The sequence below is a fragment of a genome, unplaced genomic scaffold, assembly GCF_019419815.1.
Source record: "Pyrus x bretschneideri cultivar Hongxiangsu unplaced genomic scaffold, Pyrus_bretschneideri_v1 Contig13, whole genome shotgun sequence".
Lineage (NCBI taxonomy): Eukaryota > Viridiplantae > Streptophyta > Magnoliopsida > Rosales > Rosaceae > Pyrus > Pyrus x bretschneideri.
Window position 1 is genome coordinate 5,483,823 of NW_025999424.1, and position 20,553 is coordinate 5,504,375.

At 38.3% G+C, this 20,553-nt stretch overlaps 6 protein-coding genes across 7 annotated transcripts; 1 reads left to right on the forward strand and 5 right to left on the reverse strand.

The window, feature by feature from the left end:
* The first annotated feature begins 4,596 nt into the window (after positions 1-4,596).
* On the forward strand, positions 4,597-8,419 carry LOC103942222 (beta-glucuronosyltransferase GlcAT14A). Its single transcript, XM_009352424.3, has 4 exons — positions 4,597-5,985; positions 6,921-6,996; positions 7,092-7,207; positions 7,769-8,419. The coding sequence occupies exons 1-4, from the start codon at positions 5,385-5,387 to the stop codon at positions 8,275-8,277; spliced, it is 1,302 nt and encodes a 433-aa protein (XP_009350699.2). The 5' UTR covers positions 4,597-5,384; the 3' UTR covers positions 8,278-8,419.
* A 137-nt stretch (positions 8,420-8,556) lies between these two features.
* LOC103942979 (glutamate formimidoyltransferase-like) lies at positions 8,557-9,639 on the reverse strand. Its single transcript, XM_048579111.1, is given in 3 exon segments — positions 8,557-8,882; positions 8,999-9,300; positions 9,302-9,639. Coding segments are annotated over 3 exon segments (426 nt in total). The 5' UTR covers positions 9,382-9,639; the 3' UTR covers positions 8,557-8,838.
* Positions 9,640-12,298: 2,659 nt separating this feature from the next.
* On the reverse strand, positions 12,299-13,469 carry LOC103942184 (formimidoyltransferase-cyclodeaminase). The gene is given in 3 exon segments (XM_018646187.2): positions 12,299-12,807; positions 12,809-12,878; positions 13,017-13,469. Coding segments are annotated over 3 exon segments (912 nt in total). The 5' UTR covers positions 13,408-13,469; the 3' UTR covers positions 12,299-12,356.
* Positions 13,470-13,615: 146 nt separating this feature from the next.
* LOC125467850 (protein LTO1 homolog) lies at positions 13,616-14,411 on the reverse strand. The gene has a single exon (XM_048579113.1). The coding sequence runs from the start codon at positions 14,292-14,294 to the stop codon at positions 13,869-13,871; it is 426 nt and encodes a 141-aa protein (XP_048435070.1). The 5' UTR covers positions 14,295-14,411; the 3' UTR covers positions 13,616-13,868.
* Positions 14,412-15,719: 1,308 nt separating this feature from the next.
* LOC103942205 lies at positions 15,720-17,877 on the reverse strand. 2 transcript variants are annotated; one of them, XM_009352412.3, is made up of 4 exons: positions 17,702-17,874; positions 17,526-17,596; positions 16,939-17,025; positions 15,720-16,004 (listed from the first exon to the last, which is right to left on the reverse strand). In XM_009352412.3, the coding sequence occupies exons 1-4, from the start codon at positions 17,820-17,822 to the stop codon at positions 15,981-15,983; spliced, it is 303 nt and encodes a 100-aa protein (XP_009350687.1). In that variant the 5' UTR covers positions 17,823-17,874; the 3' UTR covers positions 15,720-15,980. The 2 variants fall into 2 exon arrangements, with proteins under 2 accessions (XP_009350687.1, XP_009350681.2); XM_009352406.3 differs by lacking the exon at positions 15,720-16,004 and having other exon boundaries at positions 16,897-17,025; positions 17,702-17,877.
* A 1,166-nt stretch (positions 17,878-19,043) lies between these two features.
* On the reverse strand, positions 19,044-20,271 carry LOC103942978 (syntaxin-124-like). The gene has a single exon (XM_048579112.1). The coding sequence runs from the start codon at positions 19,971-19,973 to the stop codon at positions 19,056-19,058; it is 918 nt and encodes a 305-aa protein (XP_048435069.1). The 5' UTR covers positions 19,974-20,271; the 3' UTR covers positions 19,044-19,055.
* Between the last annotated feature and the right edge of the window lie 282 nt (positions 20,272-20,553).

The following is a 20,553-nucleotide window of genomic DNA, read 5'->3' on the forward strand; positions in this document are numbered from 1 at the left end:
CTCTCATATACACAGTTCCATTCATAACTTTGAAGCTTGAAAACCAATGCCTTTGAGAAGTCATGTGATGGGTACAACCTGTGTTGAGCACCCACTATTTTGTACAATCCACAGTGCTTAGTGCAGTCAGGGCATAGACAAATTCCTCATCCTTGACTTTAACCATATTTGCTTCTGAGTCGTCCTTCTTCTTTTTAGTCTTTTCTTTGATTTTAGGGTAGTCTTTCTTCCAGTGTCCTTTTTCATGACAAAAAACACACTCATCTTTATCCAAGAACTTCCTCTTCTTTGAGACTCCTCTAGTACAAGACCTATTATTTTCCCTATACGAACCCTTCTTTTCTGTCGATCTCCCTCTCACCATCAAAGTAAAGTTATTCCTTTCTTGCCTGTCAAGGTGTCTCACCTCATGATCTATAAGAGCACTTGAGCTTTCATCATACTTAATTGTTTCCCTACCATAAATCCAAGTAGCCACGAAAGGCTCATAGGATTCAGGCAATGAGTTTAACACGATCAAGGCCTTGTCTTCATCTTTGATTATCTCTTCAAGATTTTCCAGTTCAATTAAAAGCTTGTTAAACTCTTTTAGATGGCCAATCATCTTTGTGCCTTCTTTGTACTGGAACCTGTACAACTTACTCTTGAGATGCAGTCAATTCTCTGCACTCTTCTTCATATGTTTTGTCTCCACTGTAGCCCACAATTCCTTCGCATAAGTTATGTTCATCACACCATACTTTTGTTGCTTTCCCAAGCATAGCCGAATTGTAGAACATTCATGAGCTTTTAATCTTTCCCATTCTTTTTTTTTCATCGAAAACGGCATGTCTCCTAACACAACAACCAAACCTTGTTGTATCAAGACATCTCGAACCTCACACTGCTACATAGCAAAGTTGTTTGTTCCATCAAATTTCTCAATTTCAAACCTAGCACTCTGAACCGTCGTCTTGATTACCAACAAATACAAGAGAACTCACAAACATAAAGTGTTCTCAAGTATACAAACTTATGCCTCTCAAACACTCTCACACACCAAACTCTATCTCACATCCATCTATTATACTAAAAGATGTCATAGGTTTACACAAAGTCCCTAGAATATAGGAACCCAAATCCTATACTAAAACCAAATCCCAAACCAACTAGGAAACACAAATCCAAATATCTTGCGTCCAAGATATTCTAATGCTTTTTAGTTTAGGCATGTTGATTTAATGTCAAATCCAACAAGAGAGAGTCCTACTTTTGAGAGTCTACTTAATATTTCTCATCTTGAAAAACTTGACCATCATTTAACTTGTGTACAATGAATTTTTTTCGTACAAAGGAAGTGAGATAATTTTTGGGCATGTAAGTATTAGTGTTATAATAAGCTTTTGTAGTCTAAACATTAAACAATGAATTAAATTTTCTTCGTCGATCCAAACATGTATACTTTCACAGAAGTTGAAATACTCATTGTCTTTGGAAAAAAAAATTGTTTTCTTCTAGTTGTTGATATGATGCTACTAATTATTGAAACAAATTCAAATGGAATAAAAAAAGTTTAATTTGTTGATAAATGAATTCCAATTTGTTGACTATTACTTATCAATTTTTTTACCGTATCTTTTGTTTCATTTCTTCGAAAACAATTACAAACACTCCCCTAACGCAAGTGAGGATGGAGCGACAAAAGTTTTCAGGGTTTACATGAATGCTTTGTGTGACTTGACTTCACCTAAAGTGAACAAACTAAGGGCTGGTTTGGTATTGTTGTGCTTTGAAAAAAAGCTGCTTTTGCTTTGCTGTGAGAATAAGCAACTGTGAAATAAAGCAGCAGAGTGTTTTGTAAACTTTTTTTGTAAAAGTGTTTTTGGAAAAAAAAAAAAAAAGCAGTATGATAGTGTTTGGTAAACTTTTATGTAAAACAACTGTGACTGTGTGAAATGACCAAAAAGGGTATAATACTATATTATTATTATGATATTTTATTTAATATTATTATTTTTATGTGAGGATTTTGTGTGGCCGTGGGGCCCACACCCCATTTCCCTTATCCATGTATCTTCTTTTCCCTCTACACTCTCGAACTCTCTCGAAAACTCTCAGATATCTCTCTCTTTCTCTGCACTCTCTCCTCCACCGAGACAACCCCACACACAAACCTTCAATCTCAAACCATCTCACCTCAGCTCTCTCTCTCTCTACACTCTCTCTTCCTTCTGCTCGGAATCCTCGGAATCAACTACCTGAGCTTGAGCTGTGTGAATTTATCAGTGAAATTGAGAAATGGGTTTTGGGAAATTAGGGTTCTTGATGGGTTTGGAGCCGCTATAGCTCGGTGGACGAAACAACGTCAGATGTTGGGTCTGTTTTCCTCTGATTTCCTTTCAAGATGTTCTCTGCCAGCTCCTACTTGATCCGGTCCCAGTAAACGGCGTCGTCAAGGACCTGGTCGGCGAGCTTCGCCTAGTCCTTGAAGTTGCGAGCGCAGAGATTTTTGGAGACCCACTTGAGGTAGGCTGAAGGAAGGGTGCCCAGCAACTTGCCTTTGTATTTTCCGAAGTCGGTGACTCTGTCTCTGGCAGGCGGCGATGTTGAGGCAGATAAAGAAGGTGGTTTGGGGGGTTTTGTAGGTTTGAAGGAGCAAGAGAGGTGGAAGGGGTGCGGAGAGGTGTGGGAAAGTGGTGGGTTTGACAGAGGAGTGTGGAGACGAAAGAGAGAGCTTAGGGTAGGATTGCCAGAAACTTTCATTAAAGGGTCACTTTTCACCCGTGTTTTAGAGGTTTGCGCAGAAGCTGAAAAGCGAGCTTTTCAAAACTGCATTTTGCTGCTTCTGTTTTTTGACTTTTTTCATCCAAAATTATGAAAAAAAGCTGAAGCTGGAAGTTTACCAAACACAAAAATGACCCCCAACTTTTTTTTATACCAGTTTTTTTTAAAATCACCTCAATCCCAAATCATACCTAAGAGCACCAATTATGTTCACGGCTTGCTTAGTACAAACTCATGGTACTAGGGTATGCTTAGTTACAAGCTTAGGTTAGTAGGATTAGTAACATCAAAGAATGATGAGCAAGTCCTTTTAAGTATATATGCGAAGTATATACATATATTCTCTTAATTTCCGATGTGGGATAACTAGCTCCCCAGTTCCCGGTAGTGAAATGCGACGAACTCCAACATTGTAATCATTGTTTGTTTTTGGTATAAATCGAGATTTATGTTATTGACACTGTGACATACAGTAAATAAAGACGCTTATCAGTTATCGTGCCATGCATGCAAGCCCTACACCCTCTTTGTCATGATTTAATTGGCAGGTTGCAGAACGAGCACTTTTTACTTGCGCCGAGCACATTTCTCAAAAGCAACACAAAGGAGATATTTTTATTATATTTTTGCCAGGTCGGCAGAAATTCAAAGGTTGGTGAGTTGGGGGTTTAGACCTTACGGCTGGTCTCCAAATTAGACACAATGAATGCAGGCTATAAAGCAATGCACGGAGCAATTTATGTTAAGACTATTTCTTTGGGATTTAGATTGAAATAATAACAAGAAGAGAACTGGTTGGAGATTTTCTTAAATGTAGGATTCTTTATCGATTTTTTGTTGAAGTGTTAAAGAGTGCATACAAAATCTCATTTTAAGATAATCTTTTTAATATTTCTCTAATCACAATCTCCATATACATATCAAAATATAAAACGTAGAGAATGTGCAAGATAATGAATGAATAAAAGTTCTACAAAATAAGGATTATTATTAAGTCAACAAAAGAATCATATTAGATAACAAAAACACAAGTAAAACACAGATTAGCATAGAAAAATACCATCTAAGCTATCACAATATAGACTAGCAGCAAAAACTATACGCATAACCATTTAATTAGAAGCACTCTTTAATTACGAAGTGAATTATAATGTACAAATTAGTGGTATACCATAAGCACAACAAAAATAGAGACTGCAAGTTTTGTTTTTTGGTTGTGGATATCAAAATCCTCGCTCCAAGATACATGACATATGTGAGTCGCACCTTGTTATTTTATCTGCTTAAATACAATATTGTGAATTTTGTTTATGAGATAGTCATTTCATATAGTTAGGGTGATCCATTGTCAAAATCTCACCAAACATTTTCATTGCATTTAAGTATGGGGCCATAGCTTATCCTCACCTATGTAAAGGTATAATGTCATAATTCCTCAATAATTAAAAACTATATGAGCTATATTATAATATTGTAGGAGTAGTTTCCATTAGAAATTGTTATTAAAACTTAAAAAAGATCAAATGTTTAATAATTATAAAAAATAGTGCATCATCATTGATTTTATAATATCAATAACAATGCATTTTTTTTTTTCTTAAACATCCTTATCCAACAACAATAATAAAATTTTGTTCTATTAAATAGGATAGACTGTATAAATTATAGAACGTTACGCGTTTGGTTTAAAAAGGAATTTGAGATAGTGTTTTATAATAACAAATGTCATTTACCAAGTACAAGGACTTTATTAGAATCCAATATAATGGAGGTGGGGTTTTTACATCTTTGATGTCATTACTTGTAGCTTGTACATTCATCTTCCTATAATCTAATTAACTCTAAAACAATTATCAGCTGATTAATTAAACTCTGCTTTTGCCCCCAATTAAAGCAAAGTATTCATGTACTTAATCACCCATGATTCCCCTCCCTCTCTACTCTACCCTAATTTTCTCTCAAAGCTGCCCACTTTTTGATCACCACATTACCAAAAGTCTATCACTTGAACCTTCAAATTTCTGTATCGAGCCTCGAGCTCTCTCTCTATGGCTGTTTCTTGTTTCTGAATCTTTTCTGGGTCCCCTCTCTCTCTCTCTCTCTCTCTCTCCCCTCTGCCAAACTTCATGGCTTGAAGCTTCTATGCTTAGAACTTTGGCTTTGTATACAATTTTGGGTAAGTTAGATCTGAGTTAGTTAGCCGACACAGACGTTCACCATTCATGAAACTCTGAAACTGAAATCTTTCATTTTGACGTTTCTCCTCAATGCCAACGTATCACTGTAAGCATCTATTTTTATAAAAAGTATACATTTTTCCCCTGCCCTTTTGGCAATCGTAGCTCCTCAATTTCCAAGTTCTGTAATTTATGCAATTTTGATCGAAACCCATGTTTTTTATTGCTGAAAATTGTGAACCCCCGCCTTTGATGTTATTCATTTGCTGATTAAAATGGCGTTTTGGGTTCGGTAACCGAACCTCCTTACTCCTCTTTAGCTCTAGAATCTTCAGGATATATGTGGGTTTTGATTTGCATTTGATAAACCTTTCTGGGTTTGTGAGCTGATAGAGTTTTAGGGTTCTAAGCCGAAGTTTAGTTAGACAGGAACCGTAAACGAGTATGAGGAAGTATGTGAATCATCACTCAGCAAGGGTGATTGGGGATAGGAATTGGGTTATTCCATTCATTACTAGCTTTATCATATTCATTACCCTCTATTTCTCCGCCATTTCCGGGCTCTTTACCTCCCCACACGATGGAGAGAATTTGTCATTCGACATTATTCCCTTCGCAAAATCAGATGACCCAAGTGGGTATTATGTCGAATCTGATTTGAAAACATCATTGGACACCAATGGGAGTTCCAAAATTGGGGCACCTAGATTTGCGTATCTTATATCCGGCACAAGGGGTGATAGTCATAGGATGATGAGGACTTTAAGCGCGGTGTATCATCCAAGAAATCAATATATCCTGCATTTGGATCTTGAGGCTCCGCCTCGTGAAAGGTTGGAATTGGCAAGTTTAGTGAGGGCTGATCTTACTTTTCGCGACGTGGAGAATGTACGTGTTATGTCTCAATCCAATTTGGTGACTTATAAGGGCCCTACGATGATTGCTTGTACTCTGCAAGCCATTTCCATTCTATTAAAGGAGAGCTCAGAGTGGGACTGGTTTATAAACCTCAGTGCATCAGATTATCCTCTCATGACACAAGATGGTATCAGACTTTTCTCTTTGCTTGTTGTTACTTTTTTTTATCATGATCGATCTTGTAGTATGCTTGCATAAGGTTTCCTGCCTCGATAGTTAGAGATATTTGATACATATTTTGTGCATGTGGTAGCAATTCCATTACTTGAATTGAGTTTCTTTTCTTCTATATGGCCTGTTAAAACGTTGCTGGCCACATTCTTCATTTTAAGAACTTTGTTTTTTGCCTGAATTGTGAAGCATTAGTTGTCGTAGTGTGGATTTGTGTAGCTGCATGTTCTCCATTATGCTACTTCTAATTATAACGGACTTTCTCAGAAAGGGAAAGCGGGGTTCTGTATATGGTGATGGGTTAAAATGAGTTTATTGTTGAGATTGATGGGTTGGGGATTTCAAAAGACAAACTTTTCAACCCTCGTAGTGTGCTAGCAGAGTTTGTGGCTGCTGATGAATCAATATATTCTGTATCTCTTACTATGTCGCAATTGTTGATAATTATTGTTTGTTAATGAACCCTATGTATACCTAAGTTTTGCCTGCTAATACACAGTGCTCTATCGGTACCCCATGAATTGACATTTTTCTTCGAATACCTGATGAAGTCTGTTTTCATTGACTGTTCCTGCCTATGATTATGAAATACTCAAAAGCCGGTGTGCTAGAGTCCTACAAGGCAGTTATCATAATTTTTCAAAGATATTAGTTTGGGACATTCAGTTCTGATGCCTATCTATCTACCTTTCATTTACGGGAGTTTTTCTGGTTCTAGGAGTGAAAACTGCTCCGTCCTGTTGATTTACCAGTTTAATCTCATGAACACTCTTTAATTAAGCTGCACCCAGAACTTTTGGTATTTAGCTTTGTGCCTGTGTGATACAGTCTAATGTATGTCATGTGACGATTTTCAGTCTGTGTTCATTGATCGGTTTCCTAATGGTGTAGATTTGCTTCATGCTTTCTCCAATCTTTCCAGAAATATCAACTTTATTGAACACATGCAGATCACTGGATGGAAACTGTAAGTAAAGTGCATATAGCCTAACAAGAGAGTATTTCATTTTTGGAGTTAACCATTACATAATCATGGTTATGCTATAATGCCTTATTTTGTAGGAACCAACGAGCAAAACCAATCATAATTGACCCAGGCCTGTACTTATCAAAAAAATCTGACCTTGCACTGACTACTCAGCGCCGATCACTTCCTACATCATTTAAGTTGTTTACAGGTATATATGTATACACATACATATAGAGCACCCTTTATATGTGCACACTTTATAACTGTCAGCCCATTTTCATTTATATGAAGTTTTTATTGCATTTTTTTGTTTAATGATTATAAAATTACATAGCATAAACATATTTCCAAACTTAATAAGTATTAGAATGGAAATGCTTTTTTTCCCGCTCATTTAATCGTCCTACTTGGGGCTAAATGATCACACTGATAAATTGGATTGGACAAGAACCAGGATTGAAGGTGGGTCTAGTCTGATTTGCTGTGAAAAGAAATCACATGCCAGTAAAATTGTGTATGTATATGTGTGTGTGTGTGTGTGTATGTCTAATGATCCACCAGAACTATCCGCCTTCCTCAGCGCCGACAAAGGGGGGATATGGAACGAAGATGAACACTTTACATGTCAAATTCTGTTTCTTCTGCAAGTTGTGATTCACTTGGCTGATTAGAAATAGTCTTTATGACTTCAATTTTCATTTTGAAATTAGCAGTCAATCTCTATTTAAATAAATAGCTTCCCTCGTTTTGCATTTCTCTTTGCGTGCAGGTTCAGCGTGGGTAATGCTAACGCGATCATTTCTTGAGTATTGTATATGGGGATGGGATAACCTCCCACGCACGATCCTTATGTACTACACAAATTTTGTTTCTTCTCCGGAAGGCTATTTTCATACTGTTATTTGCAACAATGAGCAATATCGCCACACTGCAATAAGTCATGATCTCCACTACATTGCTTGGGACAGACCACCTAAGCAGCATCCCATCTCTTTATCAATGAAGGACTTTGACAAAATGGTAAAGAGCAACGCTCCCTTTGCTCGAAAGTTTGCAAAGGATGACCCAGTGTTAGACAAAATTGATAAAGAGCTTCTAGGTCGCACAAGCCGGTTTGCGCCTGGGGGGTGGTGCATAGGCAGCCCTGAAGGCGGGGCTGACCCATGCTCGGTGCGTGGTAATGATTCGGTGTTTAAGCCAGGTCCTGGTTCAGAGAGGTTCCAAGAGCTGCTTCACACACTATTATCCGAAGATTTTCGAAGAAAGCAATGTACATGACAGAGCAGAGGTAAGAGTTGGAACAAAAGAACCCAAATGTACATTACTGTACCATATATTTACAAGGCTGATGTAAAATGACATTAATTTTTTTTTTTTTTGTTTTTTGAGAAATATAAATAGAAGATGCGAGTTCACAATATCCACTTGGCATTATTGTTCTGCAGATGAAATGAGTTTCATGTATTTTTCAATAATCATATCCGGTGAGTGACCAGTGAAGTACCCCTTCTCTGCATCCAACCCTTCTTGTGCCGCAAGCATCTCTGTTGAGTCCTCACCATGCACAAGGCCTGGTGTTTGCACGGTTGGAAGTCCGCCCCCTCAGGCGTTCACCATCCGTGCAACCAGTTGAGTGGCCGCAACATCCGTGGACAAGACGGGAATGTTGTACAAGGTAACCCACGGACGTCCCCTGATCATTGAGATTCCCTCTTGCCGGGGATACGTTTGTTGGGCCTTCAGTGGGCTTTTCTTGGAGAACGTCTGGCATGGGCCATCCTGCCCATTGGCTCCCCATGAAATTGGGTTTGTAGTAGCCTAGCTCACGCCCGATTGTGTCTAGTGCCTTGCCTGTAAGGTGTGCTGCAGCATACGAACTGGTTCTGCAGTACATAATTAAAAATGAGTTTCTCTTACAATCTATGCTAAATTAATATAAACTACGGGAAGAGAGATTCAAACTCAACATAAAAGTGGTGTTTGAAACCTTAGGACCAACCTTGGAATATATTGCCAATGTCCACTGCCACTGCCTTAGCAAGCCAAGCAGCTTCATCCAATGATGCCCGAGCAAACGGGTGGAAGACAATGTCGTCGACAACCCCCAACCGAGGGTGAGCCCCGGAGTGCTGCTCAAGGTTGATGGCTCCAAATGCCGCTTCAGCCATTTTCATGACAGTTTGCTGCAAGGGGCTATACACGGCACTTCCTGTGCTATCATGCATAACATATGACACTATAGTGTACCAGACCCTATTGTATGCTCGGTCCTCAAACTTGTTAATGATGACGGACTTCGGGTAGCCTGGCAGCACTTTCAATGGCGTCGAGAACAGCGAGGTTTCGTAATTCAGATATGAAATGCTTGCAGCACAATAGCATGGACTGGTCTATGGTTTTCTTCTTCTTGTCGTAGTGTCAATAACAACATTCGTCTCATTCATGATTTTTACTAAGACAGATCTGTACATCGTGTCCTAGAAGATGAAAATGTACCTAAATCGACATTGTACACTATCTAATTTATCGAAAGAGAAGTTTGAAATCAAGTGCAAAGGAACAGATATTCTATCATAGTTACGTCTGCATTATGCAGTGAACTTTACGTCAACTAAAATAATGGAACATTATCAAGAAATTAAAATGGTCTTAATCACACGATTATTTATAAGAATCACATCATACGTCATGAGTTTGCACTAATCAACTGACAAGTGTACGGCTGTTATTGTTTATCAATTATGAATGCAGTTTCATCTGGTTGATCCTTCTCCAGCAGGCATTAGCCAACAGGAAAGCTTTGATTAGCAGCTCATAATTTTCCATTTGCAAGAAATCTTATTTGTCTAACGAACATTACAAATAAAGTAAGCAACCTTAAAATTTAGAACTAGGTTAATTTCAAGGGATAGATGGTTTGGTCCCAACAAATCTACAAATCACACGTATAATTGGCACGAAATCGGAGATAATCTTGCATGCAACTGGAGAAACGTATATATCTCATTTATTTCTCTCGTTATATGACAATGATCAAGTAACATAATTACATGACTTGATGAGAGATACAACAAGAAGGGATACACGAGTGGCGTCGGGGAGAGACTGAAGAATCTCCCCCATGACATTGAAGTGAATGATTCTACAGCTGAAAAAGAAGTTAGTCTGTTACCTTGCAGCCTTGGCTAAAATCCATTTTCCTTTTTTTCTCCAATGTTTAAACTTTGCAGCTGAAATTATGTTCTGTTTCTGAGACCTGACAGTCTGGGAAGTGCTTTTATATAAAAGCCATGTTCTATGAGTCAGCATGGGTCCGACATCCGTGTAAGCAACTGTCCCTCCATGCTCTATATATAATAAATAAACAACCCACATGGTGAAAGTGATTAAAAGCAGCTTAGCACATAAGCTGCTGTCTTATTCAGCACCTTTTGTATGACTGCAAGTTACTGTAAAAATCCAGAAGCAGATGACTTGGAAAGCAGATGATGGTCTCTTGTCACTCTTGTTGCATACCAACACCTAAGCAAGCTCTATTTGTCTTTACCATAAACGTGCGGCGCAAACTACAAAGCCATGTGTGAAAGAAGAAGCATCCAAAATGTTCTACTTTATTATTTCAGTTTTTTTTAACAAAATAATTATAAAGTAAAAAATTCGAATTTAGATGAAAAGATGGAGCACATGGTTAAGTAATAAAAGTGTGACTTGTTGTATAATCCTTTATATATTTAAAGAGTCTTTCGATTTGATTAATATTTCATTCAGATCAAAAGCTGTGTTTCTTAAAAAGATTTAATCATTTACCTCTTAATGAAAAATTTGACAAAGAATATACATTCTCGTGATTTGTATCCACTAATTGATTTGTATCCAATAATCAATTAAAACTTGAAAATTTGGATTATATGATTTTGAAACACAATTTTTGTTTAATTAGATCAATAATTCTAATTGAATGAGTATGAGTAAGGATCCATAGATAAAGAAGGAAAGTTGTTTCTTAATCATAACTAATTCTTTAATTTGGACTTTGTATTATGGAAATTGAAGCAAACTGGCTATTAAACAATGACTTTGGTTTACCAAGGACATCGACAAATTATTTTAGCTCGGTGGAAACAAAATGTTTTTTTTAAGGCCATCTCTAACCAAAATGACTAAATATAGCCCGTCCAGAATTAGCCCTGCAAGAAAAAAACTTTTTGAACAAATGATATTAATTATCTACATTAAGAGGGAGGGGAGTAAGTTAAATCTCACAATGGGTTAGCAATAATGTGGTTCAAAATCATCTTTAGCGAGAATCGAAGCGAAGACCTTTTACTTACAAGTGAAAAGAGATAGCAATAGATCGTAGTGTCAGGTCATACTCATATACAATTTTCAACCAAAGGGGCTAAACATAGCCCTCTCAATAACTGATTAGTTTTAAGTTTATACTTTAAATTTATTGGTTAATTTAGTTAAATTATCATTGGATATTTTCAAATCTAACCATTGAATTTGAATCAATTATTACAACTGAGGAGCTGATTATAAATAATAAAAAAAGCCTAGAAGGGGGCTATATTTAACCAGCCTGATGCCCCTTTGGCCAAATAATGGTCTAGTAGACTCTATACAACTATAGTCCAGTCATTGGTTGAAGATGAATTTTTAGGCAAATCAAGTTATTTTTTGGCTTTTGAACCTTTAACCCTCTCCATTGGAGATGAACTATGGAGTTATACTACAATTAAGCACCAAATACAACTTCTATACTTGTTCTATAAATATATAAGATTGAAGGCGATTTCAAGTCAACAAGGCTCCTCACTTTGTGAGGATTGGAAGAGGAATCTCTATCGTATGTCATTTTACCCTTACTTTGCAACAAGGCTGTTTCTACGACTCGAAAAACAAATAATGTTTTAAATAGATTCCAATAATAACAACAAAGATAGGATTTAAATACACACTAAGAACAATGACAAAGTTTCAAGTTAACAGAAGAAAAAGTAAAAAGAAAAAAAGAAAAAGGAAAGGGAAACCAATGTTTGGATATTGAGTTTTTATTTTTATTTTTTATTTTTTAGGAGCTAACGATAATGTAGTTCGAATTTGTTTTTGACGAGAATCGAACTTAAGACCTGTTACTTCTAGAACATAGTACTAAATGACATACTTAAATATTGAGTTGACAACGATGGATGGAGAAACTTCAACCAACGAGTTATGAAGCCTCGTCACGAGCTGGAAGGCAATCTGACAAAGATATGGGTTCATTTAGGAGTGTTTTTGTAAGAATAAAAAAAGCTTAAGCTAAAAGCGCTTTTATTAGAAGTAATATGTATCATCAAAAGTGCTTTTACAATTTAGAAACACATTTTGTTTGTACTCGAATCTGATTTCAAGTGACTTTCAATTAATCTTTCCTGAGAAAAATCAATAAAGTAGCCTTTCCCAACTCTCATACCCTCTTCCTTTGCAAGCCTCTCAACTTCAAGTTGAACCCTATCTCCTCCAACCTTCTCTGGTTCCAACAAATTGCAAGCTACTTCAATGACGGATTCACCATGCGCAGGTGCCATGGCTTGAACCGAGGCAAGACCAGTCCCTCTGCCGCTCATGTGTTTTGCAATTCTACGAACAGAAGCGATATCAGTAGAGACGACAGGAACATTATAGTTATCAACCCACCGAGTTGCTCCAATCACAATGACACCTTTTCCTTGAGTTACTTGAGGACCCTAGTCCGGCTCCAGCGCCAATTAATTTGATTTCGGTCCCCCTACCCACTGTTCTCCGCTAGAATTCGGCTTGAAAACCTAACTCTCTCCAGACTGAATCAAGTGTTCTTCCCTCATCATGGGCAGCTCCATACAGAAAAGTAGGGACTGCAGGCCACATTTAAGATTATTAGCAATTGATATAGTACGTGAACTGATCGCATGTCGTTCGAATTACTGTTTATAAGAATCATATAATTTGTTTAGGAGCATCAAAACTACGAAAAGAAGAGAACGAAAGCAAACCTTGAAAACTAGAGCCAACATCTTCAACCAAAGAGTTTGCAACCCCAGCAACTTGGTCCAAAGAAGCACCAAGCAGGGGATGAAAGCATATATGATCCACAACTCCGAGCCGGGGATGACTTCCACAATGCGACTCGACATCAATTGTTTCAAAAGCAGCTTTAACCATGGCAAGCACTGCCATCCTCAAGGGACAACGATCCGCAGACGGCTTTGGAGCCAACTTAGAGATAAGTGTGTAACCAACTCTGTTGTAAGTCTCATCTTCAAACTTATTCACAATCCGTGCTTCCGAGAACAGCTTAGCAGCCCGTTCGATCGAGTCCAGCGCTGCCCTGTTTCTGCTCTCGGATATGTAAACCTTGCAGCAACCAAGCATCGCCTTCAACATGTTCCCTCCCTCCTGCTCATCACCAACTGCAAAAAAATCCTACAGATTACAATAATGAAAAACACCACCAGAAAACAATGTGGACATTGTTCTTATCTGATCACAGATTCACAATCTCCTCTAACCTCAGCCACTAATTCAGCTATCTACTTGTGGCTGATGACAAAACCATCTCAACAAAAACCGAAATTCGCAAAAAACCATGCTCTGCTGGATAAAATTTTCGAACATTTCTTGCACAACAAGTCGATGAAACAACAGAATTCATAACATTGTCATAAGCAAAATGCATCCACAAATCGAAAAGCTAAGACCCGTAAATTGTATCTAATTTAGACTAAACTAGTCACAGCAGAACCAAAAACAATTTCAGCAGTACATATCAAGAACACCAACACTCCCCATAAGTACCAAAGCTTCCACCTTTAACCCTAATTCCATCAGAACGACAACAAACCATCTCAAAACGACGTCTCCGTAGCCTCAGAAGCAGATTTTGGGTACCCCTTATACTCCAATTTCACACCCAACGAAGCACAAACCGCCCGGAACTTCAACCTCAGAGCCTCCATCACATCCCCGACGCTCTCGTCCTCGGGTTCCATGATCGGGTACTTCTCAATCAGCTCCTCCATCTGCCTCACGGTCTTCTGGACCCGGTGCGAGAACCGTGTCGGATCGACCCAGATCGCTGAGTTCCATACATCCACGCATCCCTTGTAGAACCCGAGTTCCTCGCCCACCTCGAACCCAGTTTTGATCCCCGTCGGCTTCGCCTCCTCCTTTCCGGCGATCAAGCCTTCTCTGTAGCCTTCGTCGAAGCCTTCCTTTTGATGGTTCGCTTCCAAATTCAAAAAATCTTCGCCAAAGATGTCGTCGTCCGCCATGGAAGGCGATTTCAGAGGAGTAAACAGATAAAGGTTTTATACGGTGAAGTAGTTGCCTCTGTTGTTTGCGGGACTGTCCGTCGAGACCACAAAGAGCTGTTCGCGAATGACTGGAATTGGCGGTAGTGGGTGCGGGTTGTGAATTTGGATCGGGCTTTGGAAGCTTGTAATTGGGCCTTAACCCAATTTGGTATCCAGGGTAATATGGGCTTCCAATTATGTTGTGGCCTTACAAAAATAAAATAATTAAATAAGAAAATAAAGTACTTTGGGATTTTTTTGGACACAAATATTTATTTTTATTCTTTCATTCTTGGTTTTTTTTTTAAATTTTTTTTACTATTATTAGGGGATAGGAGAGAGTTCACAATTATTACAATAATTTAAGGAAGGAAGGGTATGCCAAGAATGGCAGCAACGAATACGAGGCCAAGGAAAGAAAGGTGAGGATTGAAAGATGGTGGAGGAAAATATGTTGATGAGAAAGTTGATGACGGCGAAGAAACTAAGACCACAGGAAATGGGAGAGCGGAATGTTTTTGAACCAGGTGAGAGGCAGAAATTTAGGCTATCTCCAAACCGAAAGGGCTCAATATAGCTCCATCCAAAATTACAACCCTGCAAAATTTATGTTTAAATTAACAGTGTCAAGATATACTTATATACTATCTCTAGCCGAAAAGGTTAAACATAAACCCCTTAATAATTTATTAATTTTAAGTTTATAGTTTAAATTTATTAAATTACTGTTGAATGTTTTCAAATCCAGCCATAAATTTAAATCAATTATCGAAACTAAAGATTTAAGCCCTAAAAAAAGAGTTAAGAGGGAGCTACATTTAGCCAGCCTAATACCCTTTTGGCCAAATAATGGCCTAGCAAGCTCCATAAAATTATAGCTCAATCTTTGATTGGAAGTAAGTTTTTTGACAAATGAAGCTATTTTTTGGTTTGTTGGACCTTTAGTCCATTCCATTAGAGATGGCCGCAGTGGCCTTAATGTGACTGCGGGTGGTGGGAGTTGGAAACGCAAGAGAGCTTTGAGAAAGGTGAGGGGTCGAGTGACAGGGAGGCATGGCTTTAGCAGCGGCGAGAGACGACAGAAATGGAGATCAACGTGAAGGTATAGGAGGGAGGAGAAGAAGGGAAATTATAAGACCAATCGAGTGGAAAGTGTGAGTAGCAGGAGATTCTTCATGGATGATCAGAGTAGGTCTGTGGGCAAATAAGAGGAAGCAGCTTTAAACTGGAAAGTAACAAGCGATGATCAACCCCGTGCATTCTTTGGGAGCTTCAAAACCCTGAAAAAGCAGATGATAGGAAACAGAAACTTGAAGGTGGAAAATCGAAAGAGCACGGGGGTAAATAGAGATTATGAAGTATTGATTACGGGTCTGATTGGGTTGTGCTTCACCATCTAAAGAATTTGTACGAAGGATGCCATTATATTATTGAAAACATGAAAAGTTAACTCATGGGATCGTAAAAGCAACTACAAAAAGAGCACAACTCGACAGGGGCATGAACTCCCAACAAAACCATTGACCTCAACTTTTTCAATGGATCGATCTCCACAGACCGATCATAGATCATTTTCTGACAATGAGAAAGAAATACGAAGACATGTTATATCCAAGCAAACTCGTTATCACGAAGAAGTTCTGGGAATATCTAAAACTCCAAACCTCAGTGCTTTGCTTCCACAAGGTTCTGAAAATAAACAAGAATTTTAGTCAGCAAAAGCTAAAATTACAGTCGAAAACAAGACAAGAGTTACATCAGTGACCCCGTTCCATATTAAAATGCCAAGGCCACCTCCAGTTATGTTTACCTAATTCAATCCAAACGTGTTTTTTGTCTTCCTCTTCTCCCAGATACTACAACAGTCCCCCAATATAGTGGAACACATTATAGAAAAAGCTAAATTGCATGCTTCATGACAGATAGAAGCACTCTATAAAAACCAGACTCGTCCTAAATTCACCGAACCTAATCCATTGTTAGCTCTATGCAGACACTAGAAACAAAACAACACACCATGATTTTATTATCTACACACACACGCATTTTTTAAAAAACAACTCCCATGATAATCCGATCAACTGACCATATGCGAACAACTTGAAGATTGCAAATAGGCGTGTTACACATTGTCCAATTCATCTGATGATTATATTTGTAAATTTTCTCATAGATGAACCACTAACCATTTAATACAACACCATCTCTATCCGACAACCAAAAGCACACAATATACAGGAAAATATGATGAAGGGGCATAAGGAGAACAATCATTTATCTAAACAGTATAAAATGGGAGATGCAACATGGGTAATGTAATTACGTATTTGGAGTCCTAGTTACTTTTCAGCATGCACAGAGTGAACAAATCTATAAGCTGGAAAAAAAAAAAAAAGTAGAAGAACAACATTTCACTAGAATGGGAAAGTGAACGGTCATATAAACGCATATCTAATTGACTACACCAAAATCAGGACCATGAGCCGCTGCCCACGTTCATTTACATAAAAACCATTGTTCATTCAAATAACCACAACAATGTTGCTTAGGATATCCGATGCCTAGGCTCATAACCCACCACAACAATATCATAGTGCTAAAGGGAGAAAGAAATCTGAAGTACCTCTTCTTTCTTGCCTTTGCCTCCAGTGAAGAACTTGTAACCTCCAAAGATGAGTAGACCCCAGGCAGATAAGGAGACAATTACAAACTGCAAAAGTACCGAACCCAGTCAAGACAACTTAATGTGTCAACTAATTTCTATCATACTAGTGGTTCAAGAACAACACTAATCAACTTCAACGAGGTGACGTGTAAAACCACTAATCTGTAACTAATACTCTCTTTTACCATGTTTATATTTAAGAAAATCATCACTCTTTTCGTCACAATATAAATCATAACTCAGAAGATAAAACAGTTCAAACCCAAAACAACAAAAAATGCATCTTCTGATTATATATTGATCATGCTACACTTCTTAATCCATAAAAATTTTTTTTTTTTTCTTTATGATTGTCAATTCCAAACAAATGGGTAAAATCAAAACCCAGAAAAATCATCACAACCCAAAATTTAACAAGTAACTAATTTCATGAAATTGAATACCAAAACAATAAATACATGCATGCATACATATTACACACACACACACATATATAAATTCATGAGATCGAAGACCAAAAAATGTAGGGGGAGAGAGAGACTGACATGCTCTTCCTTCCATTTAGATGGGCTCAATGGGTCTTGCCAGACGTTAACCTTTGGGGGTCCATGGTGATCTAAAAATTTCACATTTTTTGTGGTAGAAAACCAAATCAGCTAAAAAATCAGATCGGAGATCAAGTAATACACGAAACACAAGATTGAAAATTTGCGATTATTACCAGCAGCGCCGGCGAGGCCGCGGCGGTGGATTATATTGGAAGGGAGAGACGAGGTTCTCGCCGTGGAGATGCGACTTGAAGTGGCGAGTTGACGAGCTGCGGCCGCCGTTAGAGTAGCCATGGCTTTGAGCTTCAAATGAGAGAGAGGGAGAGAGGAGCGAGAAAGGGAAATGCGAGGAACTGCTTTGGTTATAGAAAGAGGCTTGCCCGCAGAAAAAAACGACGTCGTCTGGGCTAATTACTGATGGAGCGCGGTTGGGACCTATACTTGGGTTGGGTTAGTCCTTGTAAGCCCAAGGGTGACAAACTAAGCCGACTTACAAAAGAAAATTTACATGAAACGAGAATTGTAGAATAACGATTTTTTAAATATATCACAGAACGTTATGCGTTTCAACTTAGTCACATAAAAAATATAAAAAATGTGATTGTTTTAGTCTTGATGTCTAATTACATATCAGTTCTCTTATACAAAACGTTCTTAAAAACTTGAAAATCTAGTTGATTTCAGCTAAGAATGTACCAGCCCTAATCGGAAAGAAAATTTTTACTGAATTTGTTTTACAGTTTAATGAAGTTTCACTTATCTTAATCGCCTTCTTCTATTTAAATCGTGTTCAAATGAAGTTTCAGGTTGTCACGTTGTAGTTGAACATTAGCTTTTGATATGTACCAGAGACTCACGCAACGTGAATGACAAGGTTTTAAAAAGCGACGCTAATCGGGCGAAGGCAAGGGTTTAGGCCCTCTTTTTAATTTTAATTAAATTTATTATCTAACATATAAATAAATATTTACTTATACTTAAAAAATACATAATCGTACTAGAATACATAAACTGTAAAATAGAATGACATATAGCTTATAAAATTTAGAACATATTGAAAATATGAGGAACAAACATATAATGAGTGTTCATCTAATTATTTAACAAACCTCTTACAATATATTGAAAAATAAAATAAAATGCAAAATTAAAGTTATCTATTTTTTTATAAAGTGAGAGTCACCTAGGCAGGCTAGGCGGGCAACTAGGCTTGTCTAGAGGCTCTTTCTTAATTTTCAAACGGCCTAGGAGTTAATCAGGATGGTAGCTTGCCACTAACGCCTAGGCAAGATCTAAGCGTCTTTAGACGGAGATTTTTAGAACAATAGTCATGTGAAGCAAGTCCTACATAATTAATTAGTGTCAGAACAAGGCCCGTTTTAGTGTTTTATTATCCACTCCTAATTAATTCAAAGTTAAATTATGAGATAAAATGATATTAATAATTCATACAATGTAAGCCTAGCAATGTAGAAACGTGCAAAGAATACAACTCTTGTTAATGCAGAGGGCAGTTGCATATTTTTGTTAACTCTTGAAGTGAAGCAAAATAGGCAAAAGAAGAATGACAATAACACAAGTGCCAATAACAATGGCAATGCAAGTGCACTTCCTGGTACTCTTCTGATAGTCCTTAGCCACCTCAAGCTGCACGGTTCCCCGCCTAACGAACGAATTGGCGCACACCACGTGGCTCTCAATGTCGTTCAACTGCTGCCCTTGTGCATCTACGAGTGCAGCCATGTCAAGGAACACCTGGTGGAGCTCAATGAGGCTCTTCTCCATCTCCTTCACAGCACCAAGCCTCTCTTGGATTTCTTGAACCGTGTCCAAAACTTGGCCGTGGCCCTGCTCCTCGATCGCCTTCTGGAGCAATGTCTCTCCCTCTCCGCTCGATATCAAATTCTCTATTGTTTCCTTGTTGGCCTTCTCACCTGTAATTGTGAAGTACCTCCTTTGAACTGTCTCTTTGTATTCGCATGCAATTTTGGCCCTTAATCCTTGAAAATCATCCATCATGTCCTTTAGCTTCTTGGCCAAGCCATTGAGCACTGAGGTTCTTGTTCGATCCGAAGATGACCCTGTGCCGCACCCTGGAACTTTTCGCTGATCGGCATTGGAGAGTTCGAGCTTTTCTAGCTTCCCCTTGATGAGTTTAACCAACTTCAACACCTGCTCAACATCGGAATCCATCCGTGCACGAAGCCCCTTCATGGACTTGGCATCGTGGACGAGCTTGGTCTCCTCGTTCGCTCCCTCTAACCGCTTGTAATGCTGCACCACAGCTCTCATATCACGTTGGACATTCTCTATCTCCTTGAAGAATCCATCAAGATTGACGGTCTCTTTCCATGCCTCGCCTCCTTCCTGCATGTCATCGATGTAGACTTGGCGTTCAAGATCCTTGTATCTCCTGAACGAATCGCTCATAAACAAATCGTTCATCTTCGCAGCTCAAGTATTTTGATCAACTTTCCTGTTTGGCAGGTAGGCGTTTCGGGTTTGGATTGGTGAGAGGCTTGTAGCAACCTTCACTCGTTAAGAGGACGGACATTGGAGGAGAAATTGGGATTCATGGTTGCCCATGAACTACCACATGGCTGCATCTCCTAAATGAGATACCGTTTGAATTGGGTTTGACTTCGTCATTGATTTTCATCTCAAGCAACAACTGTGAATTGAAACATAAGTACGTGTTGACCAAATGGATTAATTAAATAAAAGAAACATGATGACCACTAAACATTTTGTTGCAGCAGCTGGCCGGCCTGAGTAAAGTTCGAGTGTGACGGCCATACAGTCACGTGAATTATTCAAATTCATCTAGGGTTTGCAATGTGAGAAGTGCCGTTACTGTGAAAACTAGCATAAAAAGATGTTGTCAACATGTTACAAAAACACACATGATAAGAAGGCAGAATCAGTAAGAGCCAAACATGGTATATCTACGATTTTTTTTATTACGAGCGATATTCCTACTAAGCAACGTAAGAGAAAGACAGTGTCTACGTAAAAAGAAAATTGA

What these genes read in the sequence shown, in the direction of transcription:
- LOC103942222 (XM_009352424.3), top strand. Translation starts at nt 5,385, where the DNA reads ATGAGGAAGTATGTGAATCATCACTCAGCAAGGGTGATTGGGGATAGG. An exon ending in TCCTCTCATGACACAAGATG is followed by an intron (nt 5,986 to 6,920) that starts GTATCAGACTTT and finishes CTAATGGTGTAG; the next exon opens with ATTTGCTTCATGCTTTCTCC. An exon ending in ATCATTTAAGTTGTTTACAG is followed by an intron (nt 7,208 to 7,768) that starts GTATATATGTAT and finishes CTTTGCGTGCAG; the next exon opens with GTTCAGCGTGGGTAATGCTA.
- LOC125467850 (XM_048579113.1), bottom strand. Translation starts at nt 14,294, where the DNA reads ATGGCGGACGACGACATCTTTGGCGAAGATTTTTTGAATTTGGAAGCG.
- LOC103942205 (XM_009352406.3), bottom strand. Translation starts at nt 17,822, where the DNA reads ATGGCTACTCTAACGGCGGCCGCAGCTCGTCAACTCGCCACTTCAAGT. An exon ending in CGGCCTCGCCGGCGCTGCTG is followed by an intron (nt 17,597 to 17,701) that starts GTAATAATCGCA and finishes TGAAATTTTTAG; the next exon opens with ATCACCATGGACCCCCAAAG. An exon ending in CTAAATGGAAGGAAGAGCAT is followed by an intron (nt 17,026 to 17,525) that starts GTCAGTCTCTCT and finishes GTACTTTTGCAG; the next exon opens with TTTGTAATTGTCTCCTTATC.
- LOC103942978 (XM_048579112.1), bottom strand. Translation starts at nt 19,973, where the DNA reads ATGAACGATTTGTTTATGAGCGATTCGTTCAGGAGATACAAGGATCTT.